This window comes from Paramisgurnus dabryanus, chromosome 24 (assembly GCF_030506205.2).
Source record: "Paramisgurnus dabryanus chromosome 24, PD_genome_1.1, whole genome shotgun sequence".
Lineage (NCBI taxonomy): Eukaryota > Metazoa > Chordata > Actinopteri > Cypriniformes > Cobitidae > Paramisgurnus > Paramisgurnus dabryanus.
Genome location: NC_133360.1, coordinates 5,513,547 through 5,535,475, shown reverse-complemented (window position 1 = coordinate 5,535,475; position 21,929 = coordinate 5,513,547). Strand labels below are relative to the sequence as shown.

Below are 21,929 nucleotides of genomic sequence, written 5' to 3'. Positions count from 1 at the left end.
TTTACAAAATACAAGTGCTGCTTACAGTAATATTGAAAACGTACTATTACTTGCAGTACTTACAGTAAACTATTCACTATATTCACTGAACTAAACTTGTGATTACAGTAATAGAGATTTTAACAGTATTTGTCAAGTGTGTTGTTATGTACAATAAACGTGTATTTTTCTGTAAGCAGATCTCCTGGATGTTGTGTTTTCCATTTTTAAGGTAGTGTCTAATGGATGCTCTGTAGTGTTTTATATTCTAGACTTATGTGTGTATGATTTGAAAGCTTAGTTTGATTTTGAGTACAAGTGAAATGGTTTTGAAGGAATTGTTTGATTTTGCTGGAAGAGTCAGGGGTTCTGTAAATTGTGTTTGAAATTGGGATTTGTGTTTAAGGTTTTGAGAAAATGAGCAATGGTTTCAAAAAATGTGTTTTAGCAATTCAGAAAAACTGTAAAACATTCAGCTTCTACAGTTTTTCTGAATTGCTAAAACACATTTTTTGAAACCATCACTCATTTTCTCAAAACCTTAAACACAAATCCCAATTTTAAACAAAATTCACAGAACCCCTGACTCTTTTAGCAAAATCAAACAATTGCTTCAAAACCATTTCACTTGAACTCAAAATCAAACTAAGCTTTCAAATCATACACACATAAGTCTATAATATAAAACAATACAAGCATCCATTAGACACTATCTTAAAAAATGGAAAACACAACATCCAGGAGATCTGCTTACAGAAAAATACATGTTTATTGTACATAACAACACACTTGACAAATACTGTTAAAAATCTCTATTACTGTAATCACAAGTTTAGTTCAGTGAATATAGCGAAAACTTTACTGTAAGTACTGCAAGTAATAGTAAGTTTTCAATATTACTGTAAGCAGCACTTGTATTTTGTAAAAAGTCAGCAATCCAACTGTAAATTTTGCCAATTGCATCGTCTCTGGTGTCCTTTTCTTCCTCATACTCTTCATCTGCCTCTCAGACTGTTTCCAATTCACACAATTGGTTAAAATACCATTAGATAAAAGTGTGTAGAATTTTGAGTTGTTGTGTTTACTCGATGATAACGGTGTTTTAGTTGTGTTCAACTTTTGCCTGTCTGTGTTTAGCATTTATAAAACAAGTGCATTGCAGTGTGAAATGTGTGTTTTAGTGAGAAGTTTGTGTTTAGAATTTTGCAAAAAGAGTGCATGATTTGACAAATGGGTTTAGGCCACTATGAATTTGGTTCAGAGATTGGGGGTTAGTGTTTTAGCAATTCAGAAAAACTGTAATATACCTTGGCTTTAAATACAACTAAAATAAATAGCATTAAATAGTATTTTGTTTGTGTTTACAAATGTGTGACGCTTAAAGCAACACCAAAGAGTTTTTTTACCTTAAAATAACGTCTCCCAAAAAGTTTCAGTGGTTCATCCACTCAAAACAGGGTGAATGGCACTTTCACATTCGCTTTGTAGCCCTCTATCGTCCAAAACCGCACTAAAGAAGTTTCCAACCATCGGGTAGTGGTCCTGTAGTTCAAGTGAAAACTACAAAAATTAGCTTACGGCAGACCTACAATCCAATCAGAGCCAGCTATGCTGCAGTATTTACGACAGTGGTAATGAACAATTACGCTTCTAACCTGTAGGGGGAGCAAAGAGCAATAACTCTTTAGTGTTGCTTTAAAGTCTGATCAAAGGTCAACATTAGGTCACTTTATCACAGAGGTCTTATCAGTGTTGTATTGTTTGTGGCACATAAAGGTCTGATCCTAGAAGATCTAGAAGGCAGCTATGCTACAGTACATGAGTTTCAGTACTCTTTTTCTCTGAACTTTAGTCTGGCTTACTTTTCTTTATGTGTTATTATTGGTGAGCCACCTGAGGACTGCTCAGCCAAATAAAACATCTAACAAGTCTTTATATTTAAAGGGAAATTTAGATAAAGATAAAAAACAGAAGCGTGAATGTCTCCTAAATCCAGAAAATAGAGATACAGATCGAAGCTCAAACTCAAATTTAATCACAGTAGATTGGTCTTTTGACTGATCTAATAAATGAGTTAATTTATTGTTTACATACAAATTATACTTTTAATAATACAAATTATTTTCACTCACCTTTCAACAAAAACTCAATTTATTTTAAAAGTATTTTAATAAATACTTTTTATTACAGAACCGCAAGAATACACAACTAGAATTAGTCAAATTAATAGGATTTATACTGTTTACAAAATGACTAAGATTAAACAACAATCTGGAATAGAATGACTAGATAAAATAAAATTAATATAATATAAGTAGAATATATAAAGAATAATAAAAATAAAAATGAATGATAAAACATTAAAATAAATGAATTAATATATAATTAAATTAGTAAGGGTTAATAGGAAATTGAATGAATGATAAATAAAATAATGTAATAATGAAATGAAACACAAATGGATGTTAATAATACACAGATCTATCAGATGATTTCTGTCATGAGAAACATTAATATCACACAAACTGATCAGATAAATATAAATCTGTTGAAGTTTTACACATCTGCTATGAAATCACTCATATTCACATGAAAAGTGTACAGATGTGATGTTTCAGTCATCTCTGATCTGAAGTCTGTAGATGATCTCCGTGTATTCTGACAAACTTTTCTCATCTACAAACACAATCACGTGAATTATACATTTACAATCTGTATTTATCATCACATATAAATCATCAACTGATCAACAAATCACAACTGCAGCTTCAGGTCTTTATTTACAGCAGCTAATATAATGAGCATATTTTACTTTATTATTATAATATGAATCAGAGGTTCTGGATAGACATTTTAAGAGGTGAACAATATTTTTTTTTTTTTTTTTTTTTTTGTAAATAATTCTTGCCTTCTTGTTGATTTTGTTGAGATTTTCTGCAGTAACAGTGAATCACAAATGAAGACACGAACACCAGCAACACAACAGATATTATCAACACTAAGGTCATCACATCTGTAATACACAATAATCATTAGTGTAAATCTGTCCTAAATGCCTGACACAAACACTCTGAACAACACGTATGATAGAAAATATAAATTACATTAACTGTTTAAAGAAAAAAACATAATTGACTCACCTGAACACGGCTGACAGACATCAGTGATGTTGAGATGTTGAGTTTGATTACTGATTGAATTGTTCACCACACAGCTGTAAGAATCATCCAGACACTCCAGATGAAGAGAGATGCTGCTGATGTTGAGATCAGACACACTGATGCTGGACAATAAACTGTTTCCTTTGTACCAGGACAGACTCACATCACTCACATCACTCACATTCAACACTGAACACACAAAGACACAGTTTGAGCTTGAACAAGAGTCTCTGCTGATGACAGGAATGGGCAGATGAGCTGTAAAAACATGAGAGAATAAAAATATTAAAGAAATGACCCAGCCAGCAGTGCTTGGTGGGGCAAATGTAGGCCCCATATGGGCTTGCAATATGGGCCCCAAGCTGGGCTTGCACCCAGGTTTCATGCTGGCCCCATCTGACTTAGCCCACATGAACCTTCTGTAGAAACTAAAGCCAATGTGGACTAAACCAAAGTCAAGTATGGGTGTGGTTGGGTTGAAGAAGTGATGAAGTTAATTAGATAATGAAGAGATGAACGAAGTGATGATTGACCATTAATGATAAACACCTGCTGTTTATAAACAGAATCACTAAAGAAAGATGAACAAGAAGAGAATAAAGACAAAATACCAGCAGAACCACAACAACTACAAAAAATAAATAAACATTTCTTGGTGGAGCTAATGTAGACTGCAAAGTTCCCAGTGTTAAATTAACATTAACACTGCTTAATGTTTATATAGATCCACACTACAGAGTGTTAAAAAAGTAACACTTGAAGCATTTTACATCTTACATCTTACTTGTAGAGTTATTTATTAACTTAGGTCTAGATGTTGGCTCTTTCATTAAAAGTCACCATTATTGTGATCAGTGGTAGTTTTAGTTGGACTCTTTACTCTGTTTTGACTTGTTGTTTTCTGGTTGCTGTAACTTGGTGTGTTTAAAACTGTTTGTTATGGCAGCGAAAGAGACAGAAGTGTTCAGTGTGATTCTATGGCGGCGGTGGTGAGGATATAGTGTTGATTGTAATTTAGAAAAACTGATATGCTATTTTAGTTTGCTTACCAAAAATATTTTTTATGTTAGTAATGTGATACTGAAGTATGACATCTGGCAGTCTCATTTATCATTTTAAAGAAAGTTGAAATACTGTTTAGTTCAAAATTAACTGTTGTCCAATTTAGACACCCAAATATAAAGAATCTGAGTATGGATCTCAATAATGGTGACCATAAAATGAAAAGCTTCATGCTGCAATGCTTTCTGGGTATCAATAAATCTTATCCAGAACTCCCAGAATGCACTGCGGCATGAAAAAAAATCATGAACATTTTGGCATTTTTCTTTGTCACCATTGTTGAGATTCATACTGTGAGACTTGATGTTCGTGTGTTTAAGTTATACCATGGTTAATCGAAGTACACATTGATTCAAAATCTTCAGAATGACAAACCGCTTTGAGAGTGCCAGATATCATACTGTAGCATCACATTACTGAGAGAGACCAATACATCTGCAAAATGAGCAAACGCTAAATGAATAAATACATTATCTAGATGTTCAACATTACGTATTAAACACCATAACGGAATTGCAACATGGTCTCTTGTTTACCATAACAAATATAACACACAAAGTTATAGCAGGCAGAAAAAATAAATAAAGAGTCAAGAGTCCAACTAAAACAACAACTGATCACAATAATGGTGACTTTAAATGAAACATCTAGACCTAAGTTAATAAATAACTCTACAAGTAAGATGTAAGATGTAAAATGCTTCAAGTGTTACTTTTTTAACACTCTGTAGTGTGGATCTATATAAACATTAAGCAGTGTTAATGTTAATTTAACACTGGGGATTTTACAGTCTACATTAGCTCCACCAAGAAATGTTTATTTATTTTTTGTAGTTGTTGTGGTTCTGCTGGTATTTTGTCTTTATTCTCTTCTTGTTCATCTTTCTTTAGTGATTCTGTTTATTAACAGCAGGTGTTTATCATTAATGGTCAATCATCACTTCGTTCATCTCTTCATTATCTAATTAACTTCACCCATATGGGGCCTACATTTGCCCCGCCAAGCACTGCTGGTTAGGGAGAGATGTTCATTTTGACACAAAAAATGAAATGAAGTTTGAGTCTGAATCAGATCTTTGAATAGCATTAACAGTAAGTTATAGAGCTGCTTTTATCAGAGGTTTAATGTATTGAATGAGAGTTTATGGTGATGTCTGTCACAATGATGTTTTATTTTTATTCTGTGTTTTATTTGTTATTACAAACAAACAAAGTGAAGTTGTAAACTGTTAAAAATGATTATGTTTAGAATTAACCAAAAGTTGTTAATTTGTATGAACAGTTGTGTAGTTGTTATTATTATTAGTTCATGAATAACACCTGCTGGTCTGAACAGATACTGTGATGTTTAAAAACCTGAAACACAACGAGGAGTTTCACAGCTGTGTTTAGAGAAACATGCAAAGAAAAGATGCATTACAGACTTCTTGTATTAAATCTGATAATAATAATAAAATCTGTTTTATTTGAGATGTGAAACATTTTTTATCTTTTAAAAGATCTGAAGCCTCTGAAGCCACAACACGACTGAATGAAGGTGAAAATACAAATCAACTTTAAATCTTTACTCACCATAGACAGTAACATTGAATCTCAATGAGATCGTTCCAGTTCTGCTGATGATTATTTGATAAAGTCCAGTGTGTTGAGTTGTGATGTTTGTGATGATGAGATCTCCAGTCTGATTATTTAACTTCAGTCTGTCTCTGAATCTCCCACCAGGAACATCAGCTTTTATTGAGACTCTTTTAGCTGCTTTAACAATTTCAGCTATGAGAGTATTTTCATCTCCAAATGTCCACAGTATCACTGCAACTCTCTGTATGTCAGTAATATTACTGTTTAGAGTAACAGAATCTCCCTCCATCACTGACACTGACTTCACTTCATCCCCAAACACACCTGCACACACAAACAGAGACAAAGATTGAAGATTGTCTGAAACAGCAGAAGTCAAATGTATTATAACCCACAACTGCATCTTTCTGGTGTTTTTTGGTTAAAATTATTTAGATCAATATGAAAATCATAATGGTGTCAAACTTTTAGGTTATTTACTGCTTCTGTAAGTGAAGATTAAAGACAACATCATACACAGAAATGATTTTACTCTAGATGTGAATAATGTCATAACTGAACAAACTGTTGGGTGTTTAACTATAAGTCTGAATGATTGTGGATTTTGAATTGGCTGTAGTCAGACGCATTTACATTGAATCTGTGTTTACAAATGTGTGACGCCCAAAGTCTGATCAAAGCTCAACATTAGGTCACTTTATAAGATTGTATATATGGCTGCTATGTGCTACACAAGTTTTTTTAATAAACTCTTTCCTTTGAACTTTAGTCCAGCTTACTTTTTTATGTATTATATAAAAGTATTGGTGAGCCACCTGACGACTGCTCAGCCAAATAGTGAATAATGACAGATGTGAAGTTTTAGCAGCAAACAGACAGACTGACAATGTGAACAGTTTCCAATTGAAAGTGAAGTGATGTTACATGTACACTAATATTGTAATATTATACATGCTGTGATATTATCGCATATAGTAGTAAAGACTAGTAATGTTAATGCTGTAAAACGCACAAAGAGTTAAAGAACTGAAGTAATAAAAACACATTTATAACTCACCAAACAAACGCCACATCAACAAACAGATCAGAAAACTGTCAAACATTTTCTCCAGCGGGTTCAGTCCAGAAATCAGAAACAATAAACTTGATGACCACTTCGTAGTAAAATGACAAACATATCAGTATGTGCTATTATAAAGTGAAGTGATTGCGAACTCAGCAAAAAAAAACAAAAAAAAAACTTGGCCCGCAGGCTATTTCCTTTATTGCTGCTTATTTCACACCATCTGAATCTGAACTTCATGGTTGTAAAGTTTCACACAGTCTAAGACGCAGATTCTCACGTTACAGTTTTTCAGCTGCTTACACACATTTTCCAAAGCTTTCCTTTTTTTTCAAACACGCAAATTCTAGAATTGCACACACAAGATGCAAAATGCCTCACATCTCTAAAAAGTCTCCTAAATCCAGCAAATAGAAAAAAAAACTGAGTTCAAAGATCAGTAATAATATTTGATCACAGGAAATGCAAATGTTGTAAAACACACAAAAAGTGAAATAATTGAAGTCATATAAACACATTTACTGTATAACTCACCAGTCAGACGCCACATCAACAAAAAGATCAGAAATTTTATCATTTTTTCAGCGGTTTCAGTCCAGAAATCTGAAATGATAAACTTCTAAAACTCATAAAGCTGATGAACACTTTGTAGTTAAACGCAAAATAAATTGTTGAGTGCTCTTCTGCACCTAAAATAAACTTCTTTGTATGGTTTACTCAAATTCAGATGTCACAGTCATTTATGTATCTTAGAAAGAGGAATTAAGACGACGCTACTGTTTTGAAACATTAAACACATTGCACATCATTATATGTGTGTTCACCTCTCTAATGCTTTATCTGTCACTCACATACGACTGCATTGGCATCTTACACTATTATTTACATCAGATATCATTTCATTTAAAAAAAAAATAACTTCAGGCAAGAATGTCTTTAATGCCACAAACTTCAATGCAAACTGTAATATGGTCAAGATATCATGTTGTCCTGATGTTTAAGAAACTTGCTCATCTTTAATATACTGAAAATAAACGATGATAAAGCTCACTAAACATTAGATGTCTGATGGACATGAAGATCATGTCTATATTGTGTCCGTTGGTCCCAGACCAATTCTGGATGTCTGCGCGATGTGCAAACTAGGTCCGTGATTTGGATGTCTAACAATGACCCCAGTTAAATATCAATATGCAGCTCAACATTTGAACACCTGACTAGGTAACTTTTTTGACGTGCAGAAAATTGACATTAAATGCTGTAATGGAGATGTTGGTCACATGAGACCTAGCACATGACTTAATGAATGTTAACTGCCCTTACAAAAATTAACCATGGTTTTACTACAGTTAAAACCAAAAAACCATGGTTACTGTAGTAAAACCATGGTAACCATAAAATAACCATGGTTTTGACAACTATGGCGGCTGTGACAAAGGAAGCTATAGGAAAATGAACCTGAACAGTATGCCACCTTCTGAAATATAAATGCAGTATAAAAAAGGTCTAAGTCAGTGGTCACCAATCCTGGTCCTGGAGGGCAGAGTTTAGCTCCATATCAAAGACACCTGAAACAGCTAATTAAGGTGCTTCAGGTGTGTTTGATTAGGGTTGGAGCTAAACTCTGCAGACACACTGGCCCTCCAGGACCAGGATTGGTGACCACTGGTCTAAATGTCTACAATTTGTTTAAATTTGATGTATAAAGACATCCACAATGACCACGTTTTGACTACAATTAGCTCTTATACAGAGAAATAACCTTTAGGAGATCAAAATTAGATGTGCAAAAGACGTTGTTTCACAACTTCTTCATTTGTCCACAACGAGCACATATGGACTACAATCAGCCCCTATACAGAGATTTAATGAACATCAATACTGGACATTCAACAGACACTGGAAAAAAGGCGTCGTCTGGCGTCACAGTCTGACACTTCAGGGGACCAACATTGGATGTGCAAAAAAGACATTCAAATCAATTAAATTTTATTTTATTTATATAGCGCTTTTCACAATTGTTTAATTGTTTCAAAGCAGCTTTGCATTAATAGATGCAGGAGAAAACACAGAAAAATCGTAAACATAAGCAGCATAGTAATAATGTAACGTATTTGAGGGAGCTAGGTTAAGCCAAAACCCCCTAGGATATGCAAAAGACATTGTTTCGACTTCACATTGCACAGTGGGAGAAAATCAGTACTTGTATTACACCATAAATGGAGACCCAGATTACATGATACAGGGCAAAAAAAGACAGTGCAAAACAAAACAGGGCCCATGATGATGTCGGATGGGACACACACAATGACCAGACACAAAACATCAAAAACAATGGCTTTTAATAGGGAATAACTAGGGAACGAGGACACACAGGTGAAGTGCGTAAACTAATAATGAATAATAAACAGGGACACAGGGGCGGGGCTAGACTGGGAACAGGAAAGGATGATGCACACAAAAACACAAGCCAAGTGACTCTCCACTAGAAAACAAGACAACAGTGAGGCTGCCATGACCCTGTCACACATAACAAGTAAAAGACATCCAAAGCTGACAGGATCATGACACCCACATCATATGTTTAGACTGTATTTTTATTAATATATTTTCTATATCAAAATATTTAATATTTAAGAATATAAAAGCATGGTTTGTTTTAAGTGTACATGTAAGTGCATACAGTAGATATTCTGTACTTGTTGCATAAAAAAGCTGAATATGTTTTGATGTTCAGACACTAGAGGAGCTTTAGCAGTATTGTGTACATCAAAAGAAAGATGTGTGACGTAAGACTTTAACCACAACTCAACCAATCAGAATCAAGAAGTGTTTTATAAAGTCCCTTAAAATCCATGAACAAGAATGATTTTTATTATTTTTAAAAAGAATTACAAAGAGAAAGTAAGAAAATAAGATAATTTAAAATTTTGGCCATTAGTTTTGGATTTATCTCTAAAAACCTGGATTTGAGTCTTTCAAATGTGATTGATGAGTGAGAATCTGATGCTGTTGACTATGATCGTCTCTTCTGTTCATCTCTTCTGGATCTGATGTCATAAATCAAAACAACACAAGCAGCGACAGCAGCCACGCCCACCAGAGCAGAGCTGACCAATCGGATCACAGCTTCAGTAGTATCACAACAGCTGACAGACTCTGAGGAAAGAAAAAATAAAATGAAACAGAGATGAAGTGAATGAATAAACACAAACATCACCTGTGACTCACCTGAACACGGCTGACAGACATCAGTGATGTTGAGATGTTGAGTTTGATTACTGATGGGATTGTTCACCACACAGCTGTAAGAATCATCCAGACACTCCAGATGAAGAGAGATGCTGCTGATGTTGAGATCAGACACACTGATGCTGGACAATAAACTGTTTCCTTTGTACCAGGACAGACTCACATCTCTCACATCTCTCACATTGAACACAGAACACATCAACACACATTTTGAGACTGATGATGAGTCTCTGGTGATGACGGGAGCGGGCAGACGAACTGTAAAAACATAAGAGAACAAAAATATTAGAGGATTAATAAATGAGAGATGTTCAGTGACACAAAGACTGAAGTGAAGTTTGAGTGTGAATCAGATCTCTGAATAACATTAACAGTAAATTATAGAGCTGCTTTATCAGAGGTTTAATGTATTGAATGAGAGTTTATTGTGATGTCTGTAACAATAATATATTTTTTATTACATTGTTTGTGTTTTATTTGTTATTACAAACAAACAAAGTGAAGTTGTAAACTGTTAAAAATGATTAAGTTTAGAGTTAAACAAAAGTTGTTAATTTGTATGAACAGTTGTGTAGTTGTTATTATTATTAGTTCATGAATAACACCTGCTGGTCTGAACAGATACTGTGATGTTTAAAAACCTGAAACACAACGAGGAGTTTCACAGCTGTGTTTAGAGAAACATGCAAAGAAAAGATGCATTACAGACTTCTGGTATTAAATCTGATGATAATAATAAAATCTGTTTTATTTGTCATGTGAAACATTTTTAATCTTTTAAAAGATCTGAGCCTCTGAAGCCACAACACGACTGAATGAAGATGAAAATCAACTTTAAATCTTTACTCACCATAGACAGTAACATTGAATCTGTATGAAATCCATCTGTTCATTCTGATCTCTAGTTGATAAAGTCCAGTGTGTTGAGTTGTGATATTTGTGATGGTGAGATCTCCAGTCTGATTATTCACCTGCAGTCTGTCTCTGAATCTCCCATCAAGATCATCAGCATATATTCTGACATAATTGAACATTTTTACAATTCTAGCGATGTAAACCTCCCCAGTTACAAACATCCACTCTATCTCATCACGTCTCTTTATTTCAGTAATATTACTGTGTAGAGTAACAGAATCTCCCTCCATCACTGACACTGACTTCACTTCATCACCAAACACACCTGCACACACAAACAGAGACAAAAATTGAAGATCTTTGCAGAACACAAATGTATTATAACCAACAACTGCATCTTTCTGGTGTTTCAAAGTAAACAAACTGAAGTCATATAAACACATTTATAACTCACCAATCAGACGGCACAACAACAGACAGAACAGAAATCTGTAAAACATTTTCTCAAGCGGGTTCAGTCCAGAAATCTGAAATGACAAATTCATAAAAATCCAATAAATGTTTTACTAAAGTGATAAATAAACTAAACAAACAAGTGCTCTTCTGAAGTGAAGTGATCTCAAACTCTGTTAATAATCTTCTGTATGTCTTTATATATTTTAGTAACAGGAAGTAAGATGATGCTACTGTTGAGAGTCTTGAAACACATCACACATCATTATACAGAGCATTCAGAATATTCAGACCCTCTTTACTTTTATACATTTAGTTATGTTGTAGTCTGATACTGTAATAGTTTAAATTCATGTTTTTACTACAGCACTGAGACACAGAGATGAAATAAATGTTCAAAGACACTGACGAGTGCCCTTCTGCAGCTAAAATAAACTTCTGTGTGCGTGTTTATGTTTAATTTACACACATTCAGACCTCACAGTCATGTGATATATGTGTTTTAAAAAGAGGAAGGAAGAGGCCGATACCACTGAGAAACATTAAACACATCACACGCGATTATATGGGTTCATCTCTCTAATGCTTTTATCTGTCACTCATATACGACTGACATCTTACATTATTATTTACATCAAATATCATTTCATTTAATAAAATTCAGGTCAGAATTTAAGAAGCTCTTCAAAGCCACAGACTTCAATGCAAACTGTCTGTAATGATCAAGATATCATGTTGTCCTGAGGTTTAGGAAACTATTGCTCATCTTTAATATACTGAAAAATAAAAGCAATAAAGATGATCAGTACCTGTATTACACCATAAATGACCCAGATTAAAGGTTTAGATTGTATTTTTATTTTGAATTTTCTATATTATACATTTTCTATACCACAGTGCAAAATTATTACAGAATATAAAAAGCATTGTTAGTTTTAAGTATACATGTAAGTACATACAGTATATATTCTGCACTTGTGATCTGTTAGAAGCTGAATGTTTTGTTATTCATCCACTAGAGGGAAACATCATCAACACAACAAACACAACTGACAGATCAATAATGATGAATGACAGATCACTACATTAAATGTGTTTGAATATGTTAAAGTCCTCTAAACACCCAAACAATGAAGAAAAATAAATGAGTAGTGAAAATAAAGTCATTTAATACTTTGGTCTATAAAATACTTTTAGTAGTGTGAACATTTTCTACATGTGAGAAAATAATGTTGATCTGATCTCTCCTGTTCAGCTTTCCTGGATCTGATGTCATAAACCAGTACAACAACAGCAGCCACACCCACCAGAGCACAGACGACCAATCAGATCACAGCTTGACAGAATCTTAGTAAAGAAATATCAAAATGAAACAGAGATCAACACAAACATAACCGACTCACATCAGATGTCTGAATAACATTAACAGTGAGTTATAAAGCTGCTTTATCAGAGGTTTATTGTGATGTCTGCCAGTGTGTGTTTGTTTGCCTCATCAGTAAATCTATAAAATATTTATTACATAATTATTTCTGTAAAAATAAACAAGAGTATGAAGCTGTAAATCTCTTACCATAGACAGTAACATTAAATCTGTAAGAGATCTTCTGTTTGCCGCTGATGATTACTTGATAAACTCCAGTGTGTTGAGTTGTGATGTTTGTGATGGTGAGATCTCCAGTCTGATTATTCACCTGCAGTCTGTCTCTGAATCTCCCATCAAGAACATCACCATTTATTGAGATTATATTAGCTTCTCTATTAATTTTAGCTATGAGAGACTTTTGAGGTCCAAAGCTCCACAGTATGAGATCATCTGTCTTTATTTCAGTAATATCAGTGTGTAGAGTAACAGAATCTCCCTCCATCACTGACACTGACTTCACTTCATCACCAACAACACCTGCAGACACTAACAAAGACAAGATGACACATATTTTTGTCAGATTATAACAGTTTGTGTTTCACTTGACAATGAAGAATGTTTTAAAGAAACAAACTGGTGTGTAGACTCATTAGTCTGTTTTTGATTCATTATTATGACAATTCTGATTGTTGCAAATCTTTTATTTACTGATACTGTAAACATCTCTAGAAACACAAACAACAACACATATTTTACTCTACACTCGCCTAAAGGATTATTAGGAACACCTGTTCAATTTCTCATTGGCAGACTTTAGGTCCCTTAGTGCCAATTGGGCATCATTTAAATGCCACGACCTACCTGAGCATTGTTTCTAACCATGTCTATCCCTTTATGAACACCATGTACCCATCCTCTGATGGCTACTTCCAGCAGGATGATGCACCATGTCACAAAGCTAAAAACATTTCAAATGGTTTCATGAACATGACAATGAGTTCACTGCACTAAAATGGCTCCCAGATCTCAACCCAATAGAGCATCTTTGGGATGTGGTGGAATGAGAGCTTCGTGCTCTGGATGTGCATCCCACAAATCTCCATCAACTTCAAGATGCTATCCTATCAATATGGGCCAACATTTCTAATGAATGCTTTCAGCACCTTGTTGAATCAATGCCACGTAGTATTAAGGCAGTTCTGAAGGCGAAACACAGTATTAGTATGGTGTTCCTAATAATCCTTTAGGTGAGTGTATATGAAGTCATAACTGACTGTATATCTGAATAACATTAACACTAAGATATAAAGCTGCTTAAGGTTTTAATGTTTTAAAGGTGCTGTGTAGTTTTTAGCGACATCTAGCGGTGAGATTACGCAACAGCTCACTCCTCGAAATGCATACGGTAGCCGCCACAAGACAAACATGTCGTCCTCTGAGACAACATAGTGATGAAAGGCGCTCTATAAAACAGTTTGTCTGTTTAGGGCTACTGTAGAAACATGACGCGACTTACATGTAAGGAGACCCGCGGTGTATGTAGATCAAAACTGCTCATTCTAAGGTAATAAAAACAATACAGTTCATTGTGTAAGGTCTTTATACACCACTGATAATATTTTCTACCAGAAACCTTGAGTAGGGTCAACATGTTTCTGAGGTGAATTCACCAGGTCACATTAACTCTTTCGCCGCCATTGACAAGATAACTCGTCAATTATGAGAAAACACTTCCCTGCCCAATGATGACAACTTCCGGCTTTCCGCAATACCGCTATTATCTTATTATTATTATCTTATTTAGATGCTCTAAATCTCTTACCATAGACAGTAACGTTGAATCTGTATGAGATCTTTCTAGTGCTGAGGATGATGAGATAATAAAGTCCCGTGTGTTGAGTTGTGATGTCTGTGATGGTGAGATCTCCAGTCTGATCATTTAACTGCAGTCTGTCTCTGAATCTCCCATCAAGAACATCATCATATATTGTGACTATATTAGCTGCTTTATTGATTTGAGCTAACAGAGTCTCTTGAGGTCCGAACCTCCACAGTATCTGATCATCTGTCTGTATTTCAGTAATATTACTGTGTAGAGTAAGAGAATCTCCCTTCATCACTGACACTGACTTCACTTCATCACCAACAACACCTGCAGACACAAGACAAGATTAGACCAAATAGATTAAAAACAGCATATTTGTTGTGTTTTTAAATTCATTATTATAAAAATTGTCAATGTGGTGTAACCGGTCTGTGTCAATTGGTGAAACTAGTATTTTTTAAATGAAAAAATGTGCAATAAAATATAATCATCTAGTTTAGTGTAATATGATTTTTTTACATACATTTATACATCATTTGTCAAAGATTATTTAGAAAACAGAGCTGTTTTCAGCATATGTCAGGACAAATATTACAGAAACAAATTAAAAAGTACATTTAAAAAACTAATTAAATGATATTGATATGATTTTTTTATGATTACGCTTATATGGCATCAAGGTGGATAAAATATTAAATATTTAATTTAATTGGCAGTTACACCATTTGACATTTTCAGGTCCATTAAGTCTTAACTTTCATAAAAATGGTGCAAGTGTAATTTTGTATTGCATAAAATATATACACTATGTGCATTGAAATAAACTTAATGCGTGCTTTTAAAACAAGTTTTTTTAAAAAGATTTAATTTCTCATCTTGCAAACTGTTTTTGTTACTGACCCATTTACCAAATAGTAAGACAGAGTCAAAGATTAGTCAGTTATAGAGCTGCTTTGTTCAGAGGTTTTAATGCACTGAATGAGAGTTTATTGTGATGTAAGTCAATGTGTGTTTGCTCATCACACATCTGCAAAATATGTATTACATCTTAAACCAAATCTAAAAAACAAAACTCTAAAATCTCTTACCATAGACAGTAACGTTGAATCTGTATGAGATCTTTCTAGCGCTGAGGATGATAAGATAATACATTCCAGTGTGTTGAGTATTGATGTTTGTGATGGTGAGATCTCCAGTCTGATTATTCACCTGCAGTCTGTCTCTGAATCTCTCATCAAGATCATCAGCATTTATTGAGATCTTATTAGCTGCTTTATTGATTTGAGCTATACGAGTCTCTTTAGGTCCAAACCTCCACAGTATCTGATCATCTGTCTGTATTTCAGTAATATCAGTGTGTAGAGTAACAGAATCTCCCTCCATCACTGACACTGACTTCACTTCATCACCAAACACACCTGAACACACAGATTATACAAGTTTGTATTTCATTTGTGAGTGAAGTATGTTTCAAAAAGTTAAAAGGTTGTGTAGACTGATAACTGCATCTTTCTGATGTTTTTAAACAAATTACCCAAACTGTTCTGTGCTTTAGCTTCACTTCTTTATAAGAACATGATTTAAAAACATAGAAGCGAATGAATCAAAGTCATAAAAACAAATGTATAACTCACCCATCGGACGCCACATGAACAAACAAAACAAAAATGTGTGAAACATTTTCTCAAGCAGTTTCAGTCCAGAAATCTGAAATGATAATCACACTGATGTGTTCATGTTTACAGATATTAACTTTTCCTGTGTTTGTGCTAAATCCCAGCTAACAGAAAAAAGCTCTAAGAACGTTCCCTGAAAGTTTTTAACGTTCCCAAAAACGTTCTGCCAACGTTAAAAGTGTCCAGTTTTCTTGACGTTCTAAGAACGTTTTTGTGTTGTCTCAAGGTTAGAGGAATGTTACATTTTACCATTTTTAAACGTTATGACAATGTCATGTTTTAATGTTCACAGTCACACAATGTTTAAAACAACAACAACTGTTTATTATATTGACTTCTTTGATTGTTATGTAAATGATAGAGAAACATTGCATTTTATTATATTTATTTTTTATATTTATATTATTTTATTATATTTATTATATATTATATATTTATTATATATTATATATCTATTATATGTAAGTTTAGATGTTGATGTTTTATTTAATTTTAAGTCACCATTATTGTGATTAGTGTTCGTTTTAGTTGGGCTCTTGAGCCTTGTCCTTTGCTTGCTAGTTTTTTCCCTGGTTGTGTTAACTTTTTGTTAATACACCACATTTGTTATGAACATGTTAAGTTAGTAGTGTAATTCTGTGGTGTGATGGTTGGTACATAATGGTAAAAAATCATTCCTAATTAATTTACTAATCAAAAGTGTATTTTCAGTCAGTGATGTAAATGAGATCCAGCACTTTCACAGCAGTTTGTCATTAAGGAGTTTAAGAAACTTTGGACAAAAAATATCTGCTGAATAATTGGGACACACAAACATCAAGAATCAGACTATGTATCTAGCAAGCAAAAGACAAGGCTCAAGAGCCCAACTAAAACGAACACTAATCACAATAATGGTGACTTAAAATGAAACAAAACATCAACATCTAAACTTACATATAATAGATATATAATATATAATAAATATATAATATATAATAAATATAATAAAATAATATAAATATAAAAAATAAATATAATAAAATGCAATGTTTCTATATCATTTACATAACAATCAAAGAAGTCAATATAATAAACAGTTGTTGTTTTAAACATTGTGTGACTGTGAACATTAAAACATGACATTGTCATAACGTTTAAAAATGGTAAAATGTAACATTCCTCTAACGTTGAGACAACACAAAAACGTTCTTAGAACGTCAAGAAAACTGGACACTTTTAACGTTGGCAGAACGTTTTTGGGAACGTTTAAAACTTTCAGGGAACGTTCTTAGAACTTTTTTCTGTTAGCTGGGATGTAGTTTAGTGACAAAAACATACAGGACTCTACTACTGAGATGTTGCATTACATAAACATATTTTTTCAATCCTTATGTCAATGTGCTAGCCCTGCTCTGTCATGTATTTTAGGTCATAGTTATATATCTGGCGCATGCTTAAATTATTCACGTGCATTATAATTACAGCATATTTTGGTAAATTGCGCGCTTTTCATATTTATTATTACAGTCTTGATTTTATGCTTATTTAATTCACTGCAGACTTTAGAAACAGGATGATACATATACATACACTCTAAAAAATTGTGCCGTTAAATAACAGTAATCAACTGGCAGCTTGGTTGCCAGCAAGATAATGTTATTTTACGGTTCTGCCTCTGTTAAAATACAGTTCTACTTCCGTTAATTTACAGCTCCCCTATTTTAACAGTATGTTAATGTTATAATGCCCTGAAAGAAACTCATTTCATTTAGGAAACCAATTGCCTGATCCATTCAAGTTTATTAATATATATATTTACATGGTGGTGTTAGTATTGTGAACTTAATTAATTTGAGTCCACTGAAAACAAATATTACTTCTAAAATTGAACTGCAAACATTTAAACTTTCACACAAATCTCATGTAGTTCATCATGAGCAAACTACACAGTTACTGCTTTCAAATAAAACAACAGGCAGCATAACATCAATGATTTATTGCCCATCCTTGACCTAAACAACCACACTACTCTTCAGCACAATGGTAACCCAAAAACTGAGCCAAATCCTAACAAAACAGAACATTAAACACTAAGAGATATCTCACATTATCATCTTGTGTAAATCCCCTGAACAGTTTTTAAGTTCACATGATTTAAAAAACAAAATACAAGGACTTTTCTCTAATGTCTGTGTGAAATTAACATATTTCTGTATGCAAATTTGACTGTTAAGTTTTCTGTTTTTTAACAGCACATTCTGTTAAATAACAGTAATCAACTGGCAGCTTGGTTGCCAGTAAGATAATGTTTTTTTACGGTCTCCTTCGGACTGTTAAAAAACATTAGCATTCTGTGTTTTTATATCTTACATATTTAACCCTTTAAACCCCATCGCAAAATCCTTGGTGTCAAAAGAACACTGCTTAATGTGTCCACACTACAAAGAGTAAAAGAAACAGAGCCAATGTTGAAGTTAATGAGATAATGAAGTGATGATTGAGTTAATGATGAACAGCTGCTGTTAACAAACACAATCACTGAATGAAAGATAAACAAGAACCGAATAAAAGAGAAAACAAGCAGAAACTCAATTTACAGACTTAGATGAGAATCAAACTTACTCAGATTTTCTAAGATCTCACAAGAAGATCATTAAACAACTCCACAAACAGCATTACCATCTTCACTTATTACAAACCAGTTAGATTTTATTTTATATGTACATTAGCTCTTACTGAGAAATAAATCATACGGTGTGGTTTCCTAAACAGGTATTATCTTAAACCAGGAATAGTTTAATTAGGAAATTTAACAAGTTTTAACAAACATGCCTAACTAAAAACATTACTTGTGCATTTTCAGGCGAAACAAAGGGCACTGATGTTTTTTAAGATATGTCAGTGCAAGTTGTTTTGAGTTTGGACTGCTCTAGTCTAATAGTCTAATCCCTAAATAATAGTTACCATTCTCGTGATCAGTGTTTACTTTAGTAGGACTCTTGATCCTTGGGTTTGCCCTTTGGTGTTATATTTATTCATGCTTATCAATGTGATTTGAAAGACATTGAAAATGGCAAAAAAGTATATATAAAGTATTATCACTAACTAATGACTATTATGGTGTAAGTCTCATGAGTCAAAAGTAGTTTACTGATTTGTACAGAAGCTCATAACTGATTAGATGGGGGGCAACCCCTTATAGTAGTCTTATAATGTGACAGAAACTGAGTGTTGAGGTAGCCAGAGGAATCTTAAAAACATTGGGATTAAATGAAATTAAAAAACACGAGCAAACTACACACACAAACATCAAGAATCAGGCTATGAATCTCAACAATGGTGACTATCAAATGAAAAGCTTCATGCTGCAATGCATGCTGGGTATCAGCATAGTACAAAACTCATTAGGCCGATGAACTGTTTTTCCATTTTCTTTTGTCACCCTAGTTGAGAATCGTAGGCTGATTCTTGATGTCTGTGAGTGTCATCTGAGGACTGGTTTCAAGTTTGCAAAAATACATTTGTAGGCAACTCTATCAAGCTATCAGATTACTGTTACACTAATAATTCATGTAATGATTCTGATTCAAATATGTAAATACTTATTCATAAACATTCCTAAGAACTACTAATTGTTATGTTTCAGCTTCATAAGGCTGGAAAGACAAACTACTGATCAATAATCAGACATCCAACCTCACAAGAGTCTATCATCTCTTGTTTTTTTTTTGCCATAACAAACATGCATCATAAAGACACAGTTAGAGCACCCAGACTGAAAACCAAGTCAAGAGCCCAACTAATGAAAACAGTGATCACCATAATGGTGACTTTAAAGAAAATGCTTGTAAAGTCTAGTAAACACCTGTTTGTTCTCAGTAAGAACTGTTGTAGATGTATGACAGAAATAAAGTCTTAAAATTAAAAGTGGTTTAAAAGTGAAGATGGTAATGGTGTTTGTGTAAATGTTTAATTCTCCTCTGGTGATATATGGAGAGATTTAATGTGTTGTGTTATTTTCAGTTGATGTTCATCTAAGTCTTTGTGTCTGTAAGTGTTTCTGCTCATCTCTTCTCTCTTTTTGTTTATCTTTTCTTCAGTGATTCTATTTATTAGCAGCAGGTGTCCATCATTAATGCTTCAGTATCTGAACTCATTGACTTGAGTCAATGTTTCAGGTGGATCATTAGGACACTAATGTAGGGAATAGTGAATGATGGTGTAGGGTGTGATTTGGGACGCAGTCTTTAACGGCGGACTCTCAGGTCTGTAAATTCACATTATTCTGAAAACTGTTTTTTTACAGAATGCAGAATTTAACAGTATACTTCTGTTTTTGTTAAAAAACAGAATCATACTGTTTAATTTGGCCGTTTTTTAACAGCAATTTTTTACAGTGTACATGCACTTAAATTATATATTTGGTGTGTGTGTTTTGCTATAATTTCTGCATTCGCATGCCTTACATACGGTTGTACTTATGGCAGATCGCGAACTCACTGTTTTTTAAAACAATCCGCACAATAAGCAGCCATTTTATCTGTTTTAACTGTTTCAGTAGGCTATATGTGGGTTTGAAGTTAACATCCATGCACATACAACTTGAAAAGCTGTTACTACGTCTTCATCTAAATAAAATTGACTGCCTTACCTGAAAATCACTTCTTCGGTTATATTATCGATGCTAAATCAGCACAAAACCCCCTCAGACATCACTACAGACAAAGAGTATAGAAGCCCAAGAGGCGAAGCTCTGTTATGTTATGGGTAACAGTCTGTAGATGGCGCTGTTTCAAATCAAGATTTTTCGGCGTTTTCCTTCAGTTTTCAGGCCATAATGGCGGCCGCGCCGTCACGTCATGGGGGCAACTGTTGCTATGGAGCGTTCTATTGAGTTTCGCCTCTTGGGCTTCTATACTCTTTGCTACAGAGAGAGAGATATCCTCTAAATGTGGGCGGTTACCGTTGGGCGGGGCGTTGTGACTCCGTTTGGGAGTGTAGTTGATAGTGAAAGTGAAACTTAACAGATCGCAGTTGTTTGTTTTTACATTTGCCTACATTTTGTTAATTGTCTGAAATTTTAGTAAATTTTAATAAATCTACCACAGACAAACAAGCTGTACTTACTATAGCTTTAGTAAAATTATACTTTTAAACCTATAGTAAATATTAAAGTAAACGATAATGTTCAATGTTCAGTCAATTTACTAACTACAGTTAATAATTCTACATATACTTTAGTATAGCCTACCGTTGTCATTAAACTATACAATCCTAGATATTATTAGGCTAAACAATATAATCTTTTTTTATACCATTGAATTAAGTCTCTCATGCTGTAAAATAAATTTTTACTAGAAATAAATGGAAATATCTACTGTAGCTCAGGCAACAATACAAAAACGTGCGCGCGTGCACAAAATTTCGCATTGGACCAACCGACACACGACAGTGTTGTAGCTCCATTTCACATATAGGCTATACTACAGTTTTAGCATATTATTTCTCTTTCATGTCTTAAGCGGAAAAAATAACACAAAATTATGTCAAAATAATGCCTGTACTGACAAGTATACCTCAAGGTGAAAATTGATAAATTATAAACTTCGATAAGAAATTAGATTTAAACAGTCAAGACTATGCATTGTTATTTTACATTTTATTACTATTAGCCTATT

General features: G+C 33.7%; 2 protein-coding genes across 3 annotated transcripts in view; both read right to left on the bottom strand.

The window, feature by feature from the left end:
• LOC135722963 (uncharacterized) overlaps window positions 1–7,478 on the bottom strand; it is a 50,464-nt gene extending 42,986 nt beyond the window's left edge. The window contains exons 1-3 of the mRNA XM_065244383.1: window positions 7,377–7,478; window positions 5,774–6,103; window positions 3,120–3,398 (exon numbers count right to left, since the gene is read on the bottom strand). Coding sequence (XP_065100455.1) covers window positions 3,120–3,398; window positions 5,774–6,103; window positions 7,377–7,419 — 652 coding nt within the window. The 5' untranslated portion in view covers window positions 7,420–7,478. The remainder of the gene's footprint in view (window positions 1–3,119; window positions 3,399–5,773; window positions 6,104–7,376) is intronic.
• A 1,424-nt stretch (window positions 7,479–8,902) lies between these two features.
• On the bottom strand, window positions 8,903–21,150 carry LOC135748117 (uncharacterized). Of its 2 annotated transcripts, XM_073813554.1 has the most exons (7): window positions 20,903–21,150; window positions 16,228–16,300; window positions 15,682–16,011; window positions 14,746–14,920; window positions 10,945–11,102; window positions 10,074–10,352; window positions 8,903–10,001 (listed from the first exon to the last, which is right to left on the bottom strand). In XM_073813554.1, the coding sequence occupies exons 2-7, from the start codon at window positions 16,271–16,273 to the stop codon at window positions 9,859–9,861; spliced, it is 1,131 nt and encodes a 376-aa protein (XP_073669655.1). In that variant the 5' UTR covers window positions 16,274–16,300; window positions 20,903–21,150; the 3' UTR covers window positions 8,903–9,858. The 2 variants fall into 2 exon arrangements, with proteins under 2 accessions (XP_073669655.1, XP_073669656.1); XM_073813555.1 differs by lacking the exons at window positions 8,903–10,001; window positions 10,074–10,352; window positions 10,945–11,102 and adding exons at window positions 12,238–12,749; window positions 12,976–13,314 and having other exon boundaries at window positions 14,591–14,920; window positions 20,903–21,103.
• Window positions 21,151–21,929: the final 779 nt, after the last annotated feature.

Bases quoted from the DNA above. Each gene is read 5' to 3' on its own strand.
- LOC135748117 (XM_073813554.1), bottom strand. From the start codon at position 16,273: ATGTTTCACACATTTTTGTTTTGTTTGTTCATGTGGCGTCCGATGG. The intron at 14,921-15,681 runs GTAAGAGATTTT...TTGTGTCTGCAG, and splicing joins ATTCAACGTTACTGTCTATG to GTGTTGTTGGTGATGAAGTG. The intron at 10,353-10,944 runs GTGAGTAAAGAT...ATGTTTTTACAG, and splicing joins ATTCAATGTTACTGTCTATG to TTCGTCTGCCCGCTCCCGTC.